Raw genomic sequence first — 16,392 nt, forward strand, 5'->3', positions numbered from 1 at the left:
TCTTCCAGCAAAAGAAAAATGGCTAACCAATAAATAACCCTTTGCAAACTGTTGGCCAGAAAACCGATCCCTATGGATACTAAGCCAAATTCAACTTTTTTTTACAATCTCAGTTGTGCCTCTTGTTTACTTGATTTTTAAAAAGCTGTATTAAGATTATGCAGGAACTTCTTGGAGAGAAAAGGCATGCGTGGATGCTTATGTTTTGTAACTTTTTAACACAGGTATCTGAATCCCAGTTCTGAAGAGAAATTTCTTTTCATCAGTAATTTTTAAAAGTAGATTTCAGCACTGGGGATTTGGGAGCATAGGAGAAAGAATGAAAATAGGGATTGAACTATTTGCAAGCTGGTTTTCATATTGCTGTGAATAATGACTTGAGTTAGTACAGAAGAGCATTAACCTAAATACGAGACTTGTTTTAGTTAACAGATATTTGTATGCATTTGTGAAACTGTGGCATCTGATACCTCCTGCTGAGAATATTGCATAAGCATTATTCACCAAGTACCCTAATAGAGCGGAAAGCAGCAGTGTTAGCTTTTTGGAAATAAAATGAACACTATTTATGTATTTTTAAACTAATGAATCTTAGTGGGCCAAATGAATGTCTTCCAGCTGCTACAGATGGTTTTTACATGACTAAATATTTTGGTGCATAGAAAAACCTAGAATACTGGAACCACAAGATATTAAATACTTAAATATTACCCTGGAATGTAAATATGACCTTGATATTTTGAATTTGTTTACCCAAATTTCAAGTGTTCACTTAGAAATTTATCAATTAATACAGTTCCGATCTTGTTATCTGGGAAGAAGAGTGACTACTCAGCATCTTCTCCAAATTTCTTTAAATATCAGAGTGGGTTTCAGTAGCAGGAATATGCTCAACTGGAGAAATAATCCCAGCTGTTTCAGGCAGAACCCAGGATCAGTATTTTAGCTGTAATGAACTGTTTCCGTTCTAGATCCCTGCTTTCTGTGGGTTTACAGTGTAACCATAAAAATCCTTTCCAGGCTGAGCTCTGCCTCCTGAGGTCTTTGGGAGTTTTTTTAATATAAAATGCAAATTGTAAAAACAACTAGCAGTTGATTTTCAGACTGTATCTTACCAGTTTAGAGCCCATTCTGGACATGTGTTGTTCCTGTAACTGTAAAGCAATCTTACTTCTTGAATGATCCAAGCCCACAGGATTTCCCTAATGCGAGTGTATCAGAAGTTAGGTAGTTTTTGTTGTCGTTCAGATCTGTGGGGCTGCAGATCATGCCATTTTCCGCTAAAGTGTGTATACCAACTCAGTACTGCTGGTGAAAAATGTCTGGGTTTTAAGGCTTTTCTAATGAAACAAAAGAAATTGAATAATAATACAAAATGTCTACCTGAAAGGCCTAACTTCAGCATGGTTGAAGACAAAAATTCCTCTCTGAGGTCCACATTGAACGACAGTGTTCCTAGATATTGCTTAGGATGTGAAAATGGTGAAGAAAGAACAGCAACAAAAAAAGTGGATCCTGAACTGTCTCTGAGTGCAAGGACTACTTTTGTCAGTATCATGATCCCACGTACTAGCCTAGACTTCTGACTTTTGCCAGGCTTTTGACCTCACCTTGGAATTCCACTACCCTCATTTGGGGAAAACATGGCTTTTTCTATTCTTAAGAACTAACACAGTTTGAACTGGTGCGTAAGTCCTGGTGCTGCACTACTCCAGTGCCTTCTTCCAGCTCAGCGTGCTCACTTTTAAAGCCCAAAGTTTAAACAGTAGGGGCGACTAGCAAAGGCATGGTGTTACTTGGTCGAAAGATCTGGATTCTGGATTAACTGTACTTTGTAACTGCACAGTACTGTGTCAGTCTGTCATAGAATGGTTTGGGTTGGAAGGGACCTTAAAGATCATGTCCTCCTCTTCCTTCCTTTTTCCCCTGCTTCTCACAAAAAGTTCAGTTTGTGGAATCTATTTGGACATAGGTCTATAACATGCATTAGTGGGTGTCACAGTTTCCAGGCTGACAGGGATATGTGCTGCATCTCAGAAGAAGAAAGATGGGCAGGGACTTGGATCTTGGTTCCATTTTTAGTTCTACCAGGCTTGCCTTGTGCCAAAACCTTCCGAGGTGCAAATCCCAGGAGGGAGATAAAATAACTCCCTGCCCTGCAGGTGCTATAAGGGTAAATGATGTTTTTGCTGGTGACAGCTGTTAGGGAATTGAGGAAGCAATACTCCTATGAGAGGTACAGGATGTCAGATCTGTGGAAACTGAGCGCTCTTGCATTTACGGTCTTGCACTGGGTCATCATATATATTTGTGTTATTTGCAGCAGGGAGTCAGGGAGCTAAACTACTTTCCAGGTAAAGAAACTAATCTTTAGTTTGTGTCCTTAAATGTGGATTAGTTATTTTCATCTGCCTCTTTTCTCAGCACATGAAATTTTCAAATAGAAAAGTCAGCGTTTAAATTTTAAGGCATTTCAGTGGCTACCTGTAATGTAGTGAACACTTCATCTCAAGAAAATTGCTGCAATGCCCAGCACAGAGGGTTCTGGAATATGTAGAGTAATAGTGGTACTTACTAAAGAGTCATTAATAGCACGAAGTACACTGTGTTGCATGTAACTCAGCCAAGAGAAGTTTTATTTCTAGTATTTCTCAACCCTATGCAAACATCATGTAACTCACAGGAAGATTAAATGTGGCCCATTGCGCTTGTATAGAAGTCTTGGATGTGTTGCTTTTGGAGAGCCTGAAGAGGTGTACGTGGAAAATCACAAATGCACTTCAGGCTGGTGAAGGTGTTAGACTATATGCACAGACTATATCATGCTTCATGCTCCGTGAAACAGTGACTCAACTAAGGAATGATGAAATAAGTGCTTTCAGATCCTTGATAGCTTTGAGTTTTCATTTTAGAGGACAACAGAGCATAACTTTGAATAAGAGTGGAAGAGGGCAATCCAGAGATTTTGAATAACTGGGCCCCAAGTATATCATGCTGTTTGAGTAACATTGACCCTTTCCAGTGGAAATCAATGAGTTCTGCTGCTCACCTCATTAGCGCCTGACTTGGTAAGTCAGGCTAATAATGATGTTAATTAGCTTTTCACTTTCTGTTAGGAGTTTTGCTTGTTCTCTTTTTTGTGCTTTTTTTTCCTGTCATCGTGACATTGAGAAATAGAAAGGGTTTGGAAGTGAAATATATCTGCACAAAATTGGAATCAGAATTCTTATGTCTCTTACGAAAATTTAGAGTAACTTGAATTGTAAGTGTCCAATTTCCAGTCACAAGTAATGACATTTAAAGCTCTGTAGGAAATGCAATCTCTGTGCTGATGTCACCCTCTGGTTTATGATGTGACTGCTTTTGTTCCTGGGCAAGCACTTGAGTGTTTTGCTAGTGAAGTGATGATTTACTAGTGAGAGTCTCTTGCTGGTCACACCTGCTCTAACTGTCTGCGGCGTGAGTCACTGGGAGAGCCACCCTTGAGCTGCTTCTCACCTGCTGCTGCCGTTGAGACTGTTGGGTTTTACGTTGGTCCATCACATTCGGCAATGCAAGGTAACAGAGAACTGGTCTGAGTTTTTGCTTCCAGGGGTTTGCCAATTTGGGACAAATAGCTTGTAAATAAAGCATTTTTGTTCTGGTCGGTTACGAGAACAGAGGGAGGGTTATTAGGGCGTTGGTGGTGTCTCGTTGCACTGAAGCCCACAGTCCATGCAAACAGCTTTGGAAAATCTTCCAATCTAGTCGGAGAGCAGTCAGCAAGAGCTGGTTGCTGTTGCTTCCTTCAGTGAACGAGTGTGGAGCATCTTCTCTGCAGCAAAGAAATGGGGCATTGCTTCGTATCTGCTGCTTCAGGGGCTGAAGTATCAACTCTTCTTGGTCTTTACCTGAAAGTCGCTATGAGAGAAGCCTCTGTTATTAAAATTCTGACCTTTCAGTTCCTTTTTAATCTGTGACAAATCTGCTTCATGTAGGTTTCCTTGTAAATCTCAGATTTGAATGAGAGAATGAGGTTCTGTAAATGAGCCACAGACCTGGATCAGGGGCTTTCTAATATTGTTACTACTTTTCTGTTCATGTGAGGTTTTTTTCTCTAAAGAAGCAGTTTTCCTCTATGAGTTTTTAGGCACAGTCAGCACATGTGCTTTACCGTGTCGCCTGCTAGCAGCAGTGCTCCATGTTGCCCAGACTGAAGTGCTGCCCGCGTGGTGAGCAGCAGCACTAGTTCAGAGACAAGACACATCCAGCGGGCAGGGGCACAGATGTTGGAAACTCAATGCATATGCGTAATATAAAGGCATTCATAAATTTTGTGAGCATTTGTGCCCCTTAAAATAGATGTTTCCACTTAGTCTTTTGGATGTGGCACCAGTTTTCCCTTTCAGGGGTACTACCAAAGACTTTATCTCAAAGTGTGGCAGCACAGCATGGCAGAAATTGGAAAGCATGTTGCATCTTGCAAATTTCTTTTTAGTGCTTGCAAGGAGTTATTTCTTAGAGATTTTATGTAAAATATGTGACAATTACAGCTGATGGCTTCTATTATTTAAAATGTGCAGTACTTAAGAGTAATTTTTAAAGGTGCCAGTGAGAAATGCTTTAACAAGGAGACTGATTTGAAGATAACCAGCTCAACCTGTATAGTGAAGGTAAATAACACCTGATGACCAGATCACCTAGCAGAGAAATCTTCAGCCACAGAAGAAGGAAATTTGTTTCACTTTACATTGGCAAGGCAGTGGCTCAAAGAAGAGGTTATCTTCCTCTCTTAACGATCCCGTCTGTCCCCATCCTGTACTTCCTTGTACTCTCGAGGGCTCAGCTATGCTGCCCTTGCAGAGCGCTACCTTTTTTCAGGAGGGTTGCAGCTGGCACATACAGCATCTCCCAGGCAACAAATGATCTTAGTTTTGTTTCGGACCACAGGCAAGCAGGGGATGGTAACCCGAGACAATTTGTCTTTGCCAGGATTCAGTCCTTCCCCAGATTTAGAAGCTGCTCACATGCTGCGGGCTAGAGAGCTGTAATTGCCTTTGCTTGCAAGGGACACCAGCAGCTGTAAAAAGTACTTTAGACGGAGACTGTCCTTACTTCTTGTGCAAATAGCCAGCACAGGTGGAGAGGCCCACGGTTAGTGATCGGGATGGTGGGAGAGAGGCTGCTGGGCAAGAGCTTGTGTGGCACACGGGTGTCATTGCAATGTCCCACCTGTCACCTTCCTGACTTTCTCTTCACTCTGCTGATTTTGCATGCGGGTGGAGAGCCCCGAAAGGCACAAAACTGCTAGAGTTACAATGCAGGTTACCTTTCTCAGTCAGTATATCTGCTTATATGCAAGAAACCAACTACAAATGCTCATGTTTGGGAGACAAAGAATGAAATCGGAAAAGGGAATATTTTGACCAAATTTGGTGAAAAAATTCACTTTGCCCTTTAAGTAATAAGCAAGCATTAAATAAAACATGTCTGGTTTATATGTCTTTTCCTGCTACTGTAAGTCAAAGTTGCTTTGTTTATTAAAAAAACCCTGAAGTTGAGCAGAGCCTTAATCAGCAAAAGAGCTGCCAGGCTTTCTGGAGAAGACAGTAAGGGATTGGGCTCAGACCACGCAGGTTTGCTTTTCGGCATGTGAGCCCAAAACATGCACGCTGAGTGCATCCATCCCCTGCAGCCTGTCCACAAGCTCACGTGCATGTTTGTTCAGAAGCAAGCTTGAAGCAGCCCCTTGATTGCCTTTATGTGCAAAACAGAGGTATAATCTCTTACGTACCTTTTATTCAGGGACTACAAAAAGCTTTGTAAACACTAACTTAAATTATGTATCACCTCAGAAATAAGAGTGGCTTCATCCTCAATTAAAAAACAGCTGCCTCTAAGGGAAAGAAAAGTGAAAACTACAGCATAAGGCTAGAATTGTAAGAGAACTTCAGGGAAATAGAGCGGAATTCCATTATTTTGCAGTGATATCTGTACTGAGATGCCAAGAACTGGCAACTAGAGCAGTCAGATTATTTTTTCTGCATATAGGCTGTGATGTCTGTTTGAATTGCAAGATTCTTGTGGGCTGAGCAGATCTAAGATGAAGGTGAATTGGCCTCAGTGTGCAGTTAGTCATTTCCTGTCATGCTTCGTGTTTCAATTCTAGTGTACTGAGTATGACCATTATTTCATGGGGCAAAGAGATTTTGAAACACTATTGCCGGAGTCCTGGGTTTGTGCAGTTGGATAAGCAGTTAGGCATTTATATGGCTATGGGCCAACTTTGCTGGGTTACATGGGCATAAATCAATTCAGTCCAAAATTAAACTTTAATTGCTAGATTATAATCCTCACAACATGCCTATTCTTCAGGACTCCCTTTTTCCTGTCTGCCAGGACATTATAAAGATCTCGCTGCGTTTCTGCATTTGGAAGGTTTAGGACATCCTAGGCTCTGTGCGACAGAGTTCTGTCTTTTGAGTTTGGGGCATGGATGCGTTTTCCCATTTGATCTTTGTGGTCGTATGTTTGTTTCTGGAGAATACTGACTTCATGCAGAGGCCCTGTACCTCGTGCGAGGTTGTAATTGCAGTGATGTGTGGTGTTATGAGGCTGTAGCACACAGAACAAGAAAACATATGCTACAACAGGTAGGTAACGTGAAGCACCTTATCTACCAATTTGTAGTTTCATGTACATTTATATATACTCTCTTCATGACTTTCTTGACAGAACCTCATCCAGTTATGATCCCTTCCCACCACCCTTTCTTGTCCATCACTTCATAATGACATGGGCAAAGAAGGTTCACAGATAAATTATACCATTTCTAAGCAATGGGCATTTCACTGTCCAGATTAGCTTCTGCCTAGACCTGGTGTGAAACCTGGGGCCCAGAGGCCAGCTGCTGCCCATTAATTTGTTTTATAGGGTTGATTACTATCTTTGGGGCGAGGGGGTGTTCTTGCATTACTGTTTGTTGCCAGTAGGATGATGGTTAATGTATCGTCTGCTCAATATGTCTGAAAGGCCTATTCAGCCCTGCACAAGCAACAAGTTCCTCATTCTTGCCCAATTTTCTAGTTGAAAGAGGAAAACTAAGGGAATTTGTGGATTTGACATTGGCAGACTCTTGTGATGTAATTTGTCAAGCATCCACTAGCTGATGGCATTTTTGCCAGGGCTGTTGAGGCTGCGATACCACAAACAGATGGGATTTGTGTATGTTCCCATGTTGGGAACATCAGGGTGAGCTGACGGTGCAGTCCAACGCTGGCAGCCTCTTTGCAATGGCACTGGAAGTGCTGCCGCTGGGCTGGTGTTATGCCCACTGGCTGTCACAAACGAGGAAAGCCTGAAGATTGTGTGCACTCACTTTCAGTATGCACTCCAATGTTTTTGATATCACTGTTACCATAACTGAACGGGAGCGTATCCTTCTCTCTTAAATGGGATGCCTAACGCGCTTGAGGGGAGAAGGGAGCAGGAGTTCAGAAAGCAATTGCACGCGTGTTTCTTGCTCCTTTTTAAGAATTGATATGAGCAGCCGTTTCCCTGGACTGTGACTCCTGCTCCTCTGATCACACCGAAGCTCCTGTGATCAGTCATGCTCCCTGAAACTTGGCTCCAGCATCTTTCTTCCTATTATGGTCACCCTGGCCATGTCTGCAGCTGCTGCCCTACAGCCAGTTACGAGCTTCGGTAGCAGACCTGCTTGGTGCAAGCTATTGCTGCCAGCAGGCTCCTGCTTGGTCAGTGTTGCATGTGGCAGGGGAAGGTACCTGCGATGTGGAGCTTGGGCCAGGCTGTCTTTCTCTTCTCCCAAGCCTCTTCAGAGGCCAGCCAGAGTCTCTTCTGGCACGTTTTTAAGCCACAGGTTTCTTAACCAGCTGGTAAAAGGGACTTCATTTGGCTGGGGAGAAGTTTGATATGTTCGTATCTTACTCCTCTGCTCTTGGACTTCCTCCTTCAGTTAAGTGGTCTGTTTGAATCATGACAAGTCCAAACTGCCCAAATGGTTTCAATTCCTGACTTCCTGTTGAGTGTGCATAATTTGCTTACTTTGTATACATTTTGAATAAGATTAACAGCTGATCTCTTGAGCAAACATTCAGTTTTAATGTCAGCAGAATGACACAGGCTGCTTGTTCTGAATGTGTCCTAACAGCTCTGCTGCTGTTAGGTGCACCCTCCGTCCAAGCTGCCCTCTAAAGAGGGAGGATTTTGTTCAGAACCTGAAATAGTTAATTAACCCTTACAAGTGTTTAGTAAAAAATTTTTAACTCTGAAATCGTTCCCTCCTTTCTTCCTGGGCAGAGTTTTTCATTTTATGGTTGCATAGTAGGGACTCTTAAGCTTCTTTCTTTGACCCTGGTAGAATTAACTTTCCTTAAAGAAAATAAGCCTAAGGCAAGGGCTGAAATTGTCTGTTGCCTTTCTCCTTGTCAGCCTGCACTCTGCTGTCCCTCTGTTGGGGTTTTGGAAGGTGGGTAGACACAGTCAAGACAGGCACCCACGGGAAGCCTGGCACTTCTCACTGGTGTTGCTTGAATAGATCTTCTGTTTCTTCCAAACCACGTATCTTCATGCTCACCGTGCGGATGCTTCAGCTCACAACTGGATTCAGGGGACCTGCTCGGATAGGAAGGATGTGGGGAGGAAAGGGACAGAAGTAGCTGAAAACCAAATGCAAAGCAGGGTCTTGGCCACAACAAATTACAATTTGAATCTCAGATGGGCAAACCCGCCTGGTTTTCCACTGTAGCATGGAAAATTGGATTCCCCTGCAACTGCGGCCTCATTAAAAAGAGATTCTTTCTTTAAAGGGTAGAGAAGGGACAAAAGTCCCAGTGTGCTCAAATACTGGCTTAGAGCTTTGTCCCATTACCTTCTATGGGGATACTGCCTTGTGAGAGCCTGACTTACTAGCAGCAGGTTTTCCTTTCACATAGGAAAAGTTTTGGTTTATGTTTCCTTATATTAGGAGAAAGAATGAGGAATTTAGTACTAGAAGAAAAAGGTCTATGAACTCATTGGTGTTTTGAAACCAGAGCAGAGTTTTGGAGTTCCTTAGGACCCTGAACTTCCTGACAGCCGCACACCCCCAGTCCGCAGGCACAACAGCTCATGGCCTGGGGGTGTCGAGATTTCTTGCAGACCCAGCCATGCCTACTGGAGAGTCTGTAAACACATCAAGGCCAAAACTATTTCCACGTGCAGATAGCTGGCTCTGTGTATGGACTCTCTAAGGTTTGTTGGCCTTCCTGAGAGACCTGGCCAATCATTTATGGTAATTCAAAAATTTAATTTAAACTTTAAAAAAATCATTGCTGCTTTCCAGACCTTTTGAGTATATCTGGTCTGGCAGAATTCAGCAGGTACTTAAACCAGGCATCAGTGGTGATTCTGATCCCAGAATCAGCATTGCTAGTGTTATAAGAAGGCGTGAAACTGAGCCTGGCCTCCTGGAGATGGTGCCTCCTGGAGATGCATCCCATAACCTCCTCCTCTGTAGAATAATGCTGATATAGAAAATAAATATTAGCATACATATTGTGCCATGTCATTAACGTAGAAAGTGATAAAGATGCTTCCTGTCTCTCATCCTGTGTGTTGGCCTGTTGTTTGAGGCAGAGGGCACGTCTTAGTGCACTTACCAGACTGCTCAGCTTTGGCATGCCTGCGCCTCTGCCCGTGCTGCCAGGACCTCATGCAAGTCCAGCGCAGCAGCAGTGGCCATGCCCTGCACCGCGGTCATTTGCCTTTGCTCACCTTGGACCTGGTGTGATGTCTCAGTCACGGCTGTACAAACAGTGCAGTGCTTTCTGCAGGGCACCTCTGGGCAGGCTGTGGGCTGACATCAGGTGAGATTGTCTCAGTTTTAGGGTAAGATCAGACATTTGTGCTTGTCGTGCTTTTAGCACTTGATCTATATGCAGAGCTGTCAGGAGGAGTCCATGTGATGTGGTTTTCCTCTTTGGGTGGAGGGCACCTCAGAGATCTCTTCTGAACATTAGGAAACCCTCAATTTGCCATTCTAAGACTGTATTAAAATCATGCAACAATCTAGGTCTACCTTGTGACTTGTCAGATGATTAACAGTTTCTGCTACTTCTTCCTCTCAAAGTTGTGGGTATTTTCAAGAAGCTGCCTACCTTGCTGAGCAAGGGTGATTCTGACAGCACTTACTTCATTTGAAATGCAGGGTGTTTCCTTACAACTGTGCCAGCCATTTTGCTAAATCTGTTGCAGAGCCCAGAGCAGCCCATTACTGCTCTGGGCAGGAGGTTGGTCTGCCCGTGCTTGGGGAAACGACTGTAGCGCAGCTTGCTCAGCAGAGCTTGCTATATGCGCATGCGTAAGCGCAACATCCCAGTGGTGCAGGTGGGGGCTGTGTGGCCTTACACCCAGCTGATTAATTTGTCTCCTGCCTCCTCCTCCGAGGCTGACTGTAAGAACCAAATTTTCCCTACGTGTTGGAGAAATGACCTGCAGTGTCCTCCCATTGTGCTGGTGATGGGGGAGCTGCCAGGTGAGGTCTGTGGCTGTACTAATGGTCCCTGCAAGGACTCTGCTCCTCACTGTGCCAGAGCCCCCCCGGAGCAGCCCTTCATACTTGAGATTTCCGAGCTGTCCGTGGGGAGGCTCAGGCTGGAAGGCAGCTTGGAAGCGAGATCTCGGGGCAGGAAGTGACTCAGTGGTGCTACAAGCAGGCGGGTGAAGGCTTGACGCAACACCGCTTCTGAGGGTGCTCCGGGCAAGCTGGGTCCGGCTGGGTTACCCTGATGAAACACTTGGCACCTTTCTGGCAAGCTGCCTCCAGCCTCTCACCCAAAAGTAGGATCTCCTTTAACAGCAGATGGGGGATGTTGTTCCACTGTGCCAGGGTCTGCAGTTGTACTCGTGGGTTTGGGAGCAGAGCAAGGGAGTACAGACAGAGGCAGCAGCGTGAGGAGGTGCAGAGAAACCCACGCGGTGCCCCAAGGAGCTGACCCCCGCCGCCCCGGAGAGCCTGGGCTGGCTGTGCCAGCCCCTGGCTGGGGGGTGCAGTGACCCTGAGCGGATCCACAGGAGCCGTGTCAGGAAACATGGACTGAAAACGTTCCCAGCCTAACAGAAGTGCTGGAGCTGCTCCTCAGAGCAAGCAGCTGGTTTCTCTTTTAGGGTCGGTGGCAGGCAGAAACAATTTAATGCAGATTCCAGGACCCATAATGGTTCTGGAAAGCCAACAGGAACAAAAAGTGTTCTTCATCTCTTCTGACCTTGGAACACATTGAGGACAGTCTTCCAAAGCCTTGTCCCTGGACGGTTTCATCCTTACATGGGGAACGCTCGCCTGTCCCAGCGAGGTTGTGCTTTCTCTTCTGCATATCTGTTTAGGTGTGGACTGCAACTGCACAAGCTGTGCTCAGAGCAGCCCAGGGAAGATGAGAATAGGCAGGAACCTGACAGACAGTCAAAGGCAGGTCTATTCCTGTGTCCTGGAAAGATTAAGTGTTTCCCTAGGAATAGCCTTACAGGTTGCTGTAGGATCACTTCATGGAGCAGCTGGTTGTGACCTGACAACAAACAACAAACTGGTGTGAAGTTACACAGGGTTATAGGTTCACCATATACATGAGACCTCTCACTGAAGGAGTTCATTGTACCAGGAATCGTCTCAGAAGGCTGGTTAAACTCTTAAGTGATTGCGTGTAGCAGAAAGCCTGGCCCTGGACAGTCTGTACTGCCTCCTTTGCATAATAGGTCCACAGTTTATAGACACTAAAATTAATGTAATAATCTCCTGGGGCTGTTGCTAAGCCATCTGCTGTGTTGCTTCGGACAATGACACCGGGGTGGTGTTAGGTGCATGTTACTCTCTAATTAGAAAGTGGACTCTGCTGTGCGTCCTTGACAAATTGCTGACCTTTCTCATACGTGAAGCTATTCTGAGCTGTGTTCCAGACTGATCAGATTTGCATCCCAGAGCACTTTAAATGTTGTTTGTGAGAGGAGCTCTTATTCCCAAAGCTGTTTGTTCACGGGCACAGGAGAGGAACTGAACTTCCTTTCCTCCATGAGTGCAACTATATCTGTCAAAGAGAGAGGGTAGGCAGCTGGCAGGCATATATCTGTTGTTTATTTTTGCCCTCAGACAGCCAGCAAGACAGCTGAGAATACCCCACATCCAGCTCCACCGTCCCCATGTATGAGGGACCTGCTCCAGTAGACCTTGTCCCACAGGGACCTCAGCCATCTGGTAATAGGCAAGCAAGCACTCTCTTTGCAACTGGAATCCCATCATTTTAGGGCAACACCTTGGTTAGTATTTGAAGGTGTTACTTACATCAGCCTAGCACACAGCTAACGTTTACAGGGCGGTGCAGACAGCAGAGTATGAGCACATGCTAATTAGCACGCATAGTGACTGCCTATGTTGTGCCTTCTAAATCTGAGCCTCAATTAAAGTTTCTTTTTTTAATGCATTTTAAAACTCCACCTCTTTTCTTCGTGAATGGAGGCAATTTCCAAGTTCCTCATTACAATCACAGTAAGAATTGTGGGCTTTTGTACTATTTCTTTTACTCTATTTCTTTTGTCCCACCTTCTTCTTCTCCATGAACTTGGTCTCTGGCAGTGCTATGTCCTCAAGGGCAAAGATGCAGAGTTTGCTTTGGCGTTGCATAGGGCTTTGACACCCCTGCCCAGCATTGCATGCAAGACCAGAACAAAGAGAGCAAACAGCTTATCTAATACAAATAACCCTAAGCAAACTTCCTGGGCCTGTTCTTTTTTTCTGTGGAAAAGGCAGCGCGGAGTCTGATCCTGTACGCTCTCATAGCAGTCTCAGCCACGTGACGCTCTTGGGACTTGCTCTGCTGGCAGCCCGTGCATCTGCCAGCCCATGCATCTGCCAGCCTGCTCGGACTCCACAGCCTGGAGAGCAGGAGCTTGGCTCACACAGCGTGCAACAGACATAGGTAGACTTCGGGGAGAAACTACTCAAAGCGGAGGCAAGCATGGCACACTGCTTTAAAGTCTTCCTCAGTATATAATTTTCAAAGGGTTTATATGGTTTTCACTTCCTCTTCTGTGGTTGCTCTGTGTTGCGCACCCTGCAGTGAAAGCAGCACTGCAGGGCACCCACCGGTGCTGCCTGCAGTATTGCCGGTGAGTCCCACCTGAGGGCTTCGGCCAGCACAAGGCTGGCTGGGGGTCCTGGTGGGCTCGGGAGTGCCAGCTGCCCTCGGTAGTGGAGGAGAGGAGGAATGGCACTGCCAGGGGCCTGGGTGACAAACAGCATTTGGGATTGAAATGTTCCTGTCCTGTCACTTTTTTTTTTAATCCCTGTTTCGATCATGGTGATAGCTCAGCTGCCCCAGGGGAGCAGGGCTTGCTCTGGCCATGCCACAGCCCTGAGCACTTGCTGTGGAGCTGGTACTCACACCCCGTAGCTTTCCTGTGGTTTGGTGGCTGGCACTGGGTCCCGAGGGTACATGTGTGGCCAGGGGACGGCGCACGCTCAGGGCAGCAGCACCTGCCTCGTCAGGGTGGTTCAGGGGCGCGAGAGCCCCAGCAATTGTTGGTGGGTTTATCCTGTCCACCTCCCACCCAGGGAAATGCTGTCCCTTGTTTTGAGTTTGGGCCCGGGGCTTACGGAGGGACAGTGTCTGGGTGAGGCGCAGCAGTGCTCGGGAGGCCGAGCACTGTCACTGTCCATGTCACTGGTAAAACCCAAGGCTTCTCCCATCAAGTTGTTTTTCCTTCCCTTGCATTTTCTGGTGTCCTCTGACCCCGTATTACAGGACCACAGAGATAAAGTGCAGCCCATTGACCAAACATGGCAGCTCCCTGCTCCAGCAGTACCATGGCTCCCAGGGTAAGAGTGCTCATTAGAGGACCTTTTATTACAGACACACCTTGGAAAGTTTCCTTCAACAGGGCTGGGAGGAGGAGGGTTATTAATTTGATTTTCATTCTTTGCCAGAGAGAAAGGTCCTGGGTGGCTTCAGGGAGTGAAGGCAAGTGGGGTGGCAGAGGAGGAGGTGGTGGGTGAAAAGCAGCCGGGAGCCGTGTGGGGTGCTGGAGGGCACAGGAGCTGCTGCTCGGCCGGGTGAGCACCTCATGGCGTGCCCCAGAGGGAGTGGGCACTGGGGGGCCAGCCCAGGCTAGGGGCAGAGCTGGGGCAGCGGGTCCATTTCGGCACCCTGGCACCTGTTCGGCTCCCCTGTGCAAACCGCCCCAAGCGCCTGCCCCGTCTCCAGTAACAGACTGGAAATTGTCCAGGCCGCCTTGTTCCACGGGCAGCGAGTCTGGGGCTGCCGGTCAGGGTTCTGGAGGGCAGGCTCAGCAGAGCGGTGTCCCCAAGCCTGCGCTGCTTGCGGGGCACACCATGGAGCTGCACCCGCGGCTGCAGCCACGCACACCAGCCTGCCGTGATGGAGCGTGCGGAGCAGGCGATGGCCGGGGCAGCAGCTGGGTAACGAGAGTGTCTGAAAAGGGACTTTGTTCCCTCTCTGTTGGTCACGTAGCCATGTGGGAACACTAGATTTATTCACCGGCAGTCCTATTGGCACATACCAGGCTTGACAACAGCTGGGAGCTGTGTGGCTTGACCAAGAATAGCCCTGGGGAGCTTGCTGCCATGAGTCAGAGCTGTCTGGATCGGCTCCTGCCCTGGAGGCTGCCTCCTAGAGTAAGGGAAATGGCCGCTGTGGCTGGGGAGCCCATGAGGAGGGAGGCGCAGAGGGTGGCAGTGAGCTCCCTGCTGCCCCATTAAATGCTAAACTGTAGATTGAGCCATAATAGCTCTTTCTGAAGTGGGTGGGTTCATGAAGAAAACTGCAGTGTTCGGCACTCTGCAGCTGACTGCTCAGACGTAATTCCATGGGCTTGTCTACACTTGATAGCAACCTGTATTAAAGAAGGGTGTGATTTTGCAAGTAGAAAACTCCATATGGGAATAACCAGGTTAAACCAAACAGAAGGAAGATACTCTTGTTCTGGAATTAGTGCTCCAAAGAAAGAGAAATAGTTCCACAAACCTCTAGTCTGAGATGGAGAGAAGGGGCAATGAGAGACATCTGATCTCCTGCGTGCAAAACCCCAACACCTCTATTGCTTGTAAAACACCCACCTTCCCCAACACTTGCACATGGAGCAACATGTGCAAAGCAGTTTGCTGGGATGTAGCTTCATAGCTGGGCACAGTGTGGGGTGCCTGATTTCTGCTTCCCCGTGGGGCAGCTGCTTTAAAGTTCTGGAGAAGTTCCAGAATTTGAAACACTGACAGCGCCATCAGGCAGAGCATCAGGTCACAGACCATCAGGAGGAATCTTGCTGTTGGTCCAGGGCCGTGCTGGTGGCTGAGCATGGGTCTCTGAAGGGCTGCTTGGTAGACAGATCTCCCTCAAGGTGGCTGACTCTCTGACATGACAGTGGATGTGCACCCACACAGTGCGTGCACAGTCCTGTTTTGGGTGCCGAATCAAAACTTTTCAAGCAAAAAAATTCTCTCTCTTGGTCATCATTTACACTTTGCTTCCCAGCAAAAGGGCAGACAGTAAGAAGCTCAACTGCACGTTTACGTGTCTAGGTTTCTCTGAGTGGTGCCTAAGTGTTCCAACTGTTGATCTTGATATAAACCTGAAGCAAGATTCATCCCAGGTCCTGAATGTGTGCAGGCTTTTTTGGAAGTGTGTACAGCCACAGAGCAGGTGCAGCAGCTCAGGTCTGTGTCCTGTCCTGATAGCGGCTGTTTGTTGGCTCAGCGCAGGGATTTGCGGTCCTTGCCCTCTGGAGATGGCAGGGCTGTGCAGGGACATCTCAGGCAGTGTAAGCTGATACTGACCCAGCATCTCTGCTGATCTCTTAGCAGGTGAACGAGGCCCTCAGACTGGCACCATGACAGAGTGCTTTGACTGTGACAACTGCAAGGAGTCCTTGTATGGACGCAAGTACATCCAGATGGACAACGGCCCATACTGCATCCCCTGCTATGATGCCCACTTTGCCAACACCTGTGATGAGTGCAAAGAGCTGATCGGCCATGACTGCAGAGTGAGTATGGGCCCCTGCGGCCGGGCAGGGCGGTTCCCTGGGGCTATCTGTCCCTTCCTTATCTTGGCTGTCCTCCCCAGGAGCTGTACTATGAGGATCGCCATTACCACGAGCACTGCTTTCGTTGCTTCCGCTGTGACCGTTCTCTGGCTGACGAGCCATTCACCTGCCAAGGCGAGGAGCTGCTGTGCAATGACTGCTACTGCAGCGAGTTCTCCTCCAAATGCATTGCCTGTGAGAAGACAGTCATGCCAGGTAGGAGCAGGCAGACTCGAGCACTGCAGTTTGTTCCTGGTCCCAGCAGCGTTGGCCGGGGCTGCAGGTTCCAATACTAGGGCAGCAAGGAAGAGAGCTGAATTTCTGCTCTTC

At 47.0% G+C, this 16,392-nt stretch overlaps 1 protein-coding gene across 3 annotated transcripts in view; it reads left to right on the plus strand.

Annotated features, from left to right (window-relative positions):
- Nucleotides 1-16,392, plus strand: part of FHL3 (four and a half LIM domains 3) — a 30,998-nt gene that overhangs the window by 10,258 nt on the left and 4,348 nt on the right. Inside the window, exons 1-3 of one of the 3 annotated variants that reach the window (XM_076357108.1) lie at nucleotides 3,376-3,558; nucleotides 15,839-16,023; nucleotides 16,104-16,278. In XM_076357108.1, the coding sequence (XP_076213223.1) occupies nucleotides 3,552-3,558; nucleotides 15,839-16,023; nucleotides 16,104-16,278 (367 nt within the window). In that variant the 5' untranslated portion in view covers nucleotides 3,376-3,551. Of the gene's footprint in view, nucleotides 1-3,375; nucleotides 3,559-15,838; nucleotides 16,024-16,103; nucleotides 16,279-16,392 lie in introns of those variants that run through there. The other 2 variants (XM_076357109.1, XM_076357111.1) reach the window with 2 other exon arrangements.

This window comes from Aptenodytes patagonicus, chromosome 21, assembly GCF_965638725.1.
Source record: "Aptenodytes patagonicus chromosome 21, bAptPat1.pri.cur, whole genome shotgun sequence".
Classification (NCBI taxonomy): domain Eukaryota; kingdom Metazoa; phylum Chordata; class Aves; order Sphenisciformes; family Spheniscidae; genus Aptenodytes; species Aptenodytes patagonicus.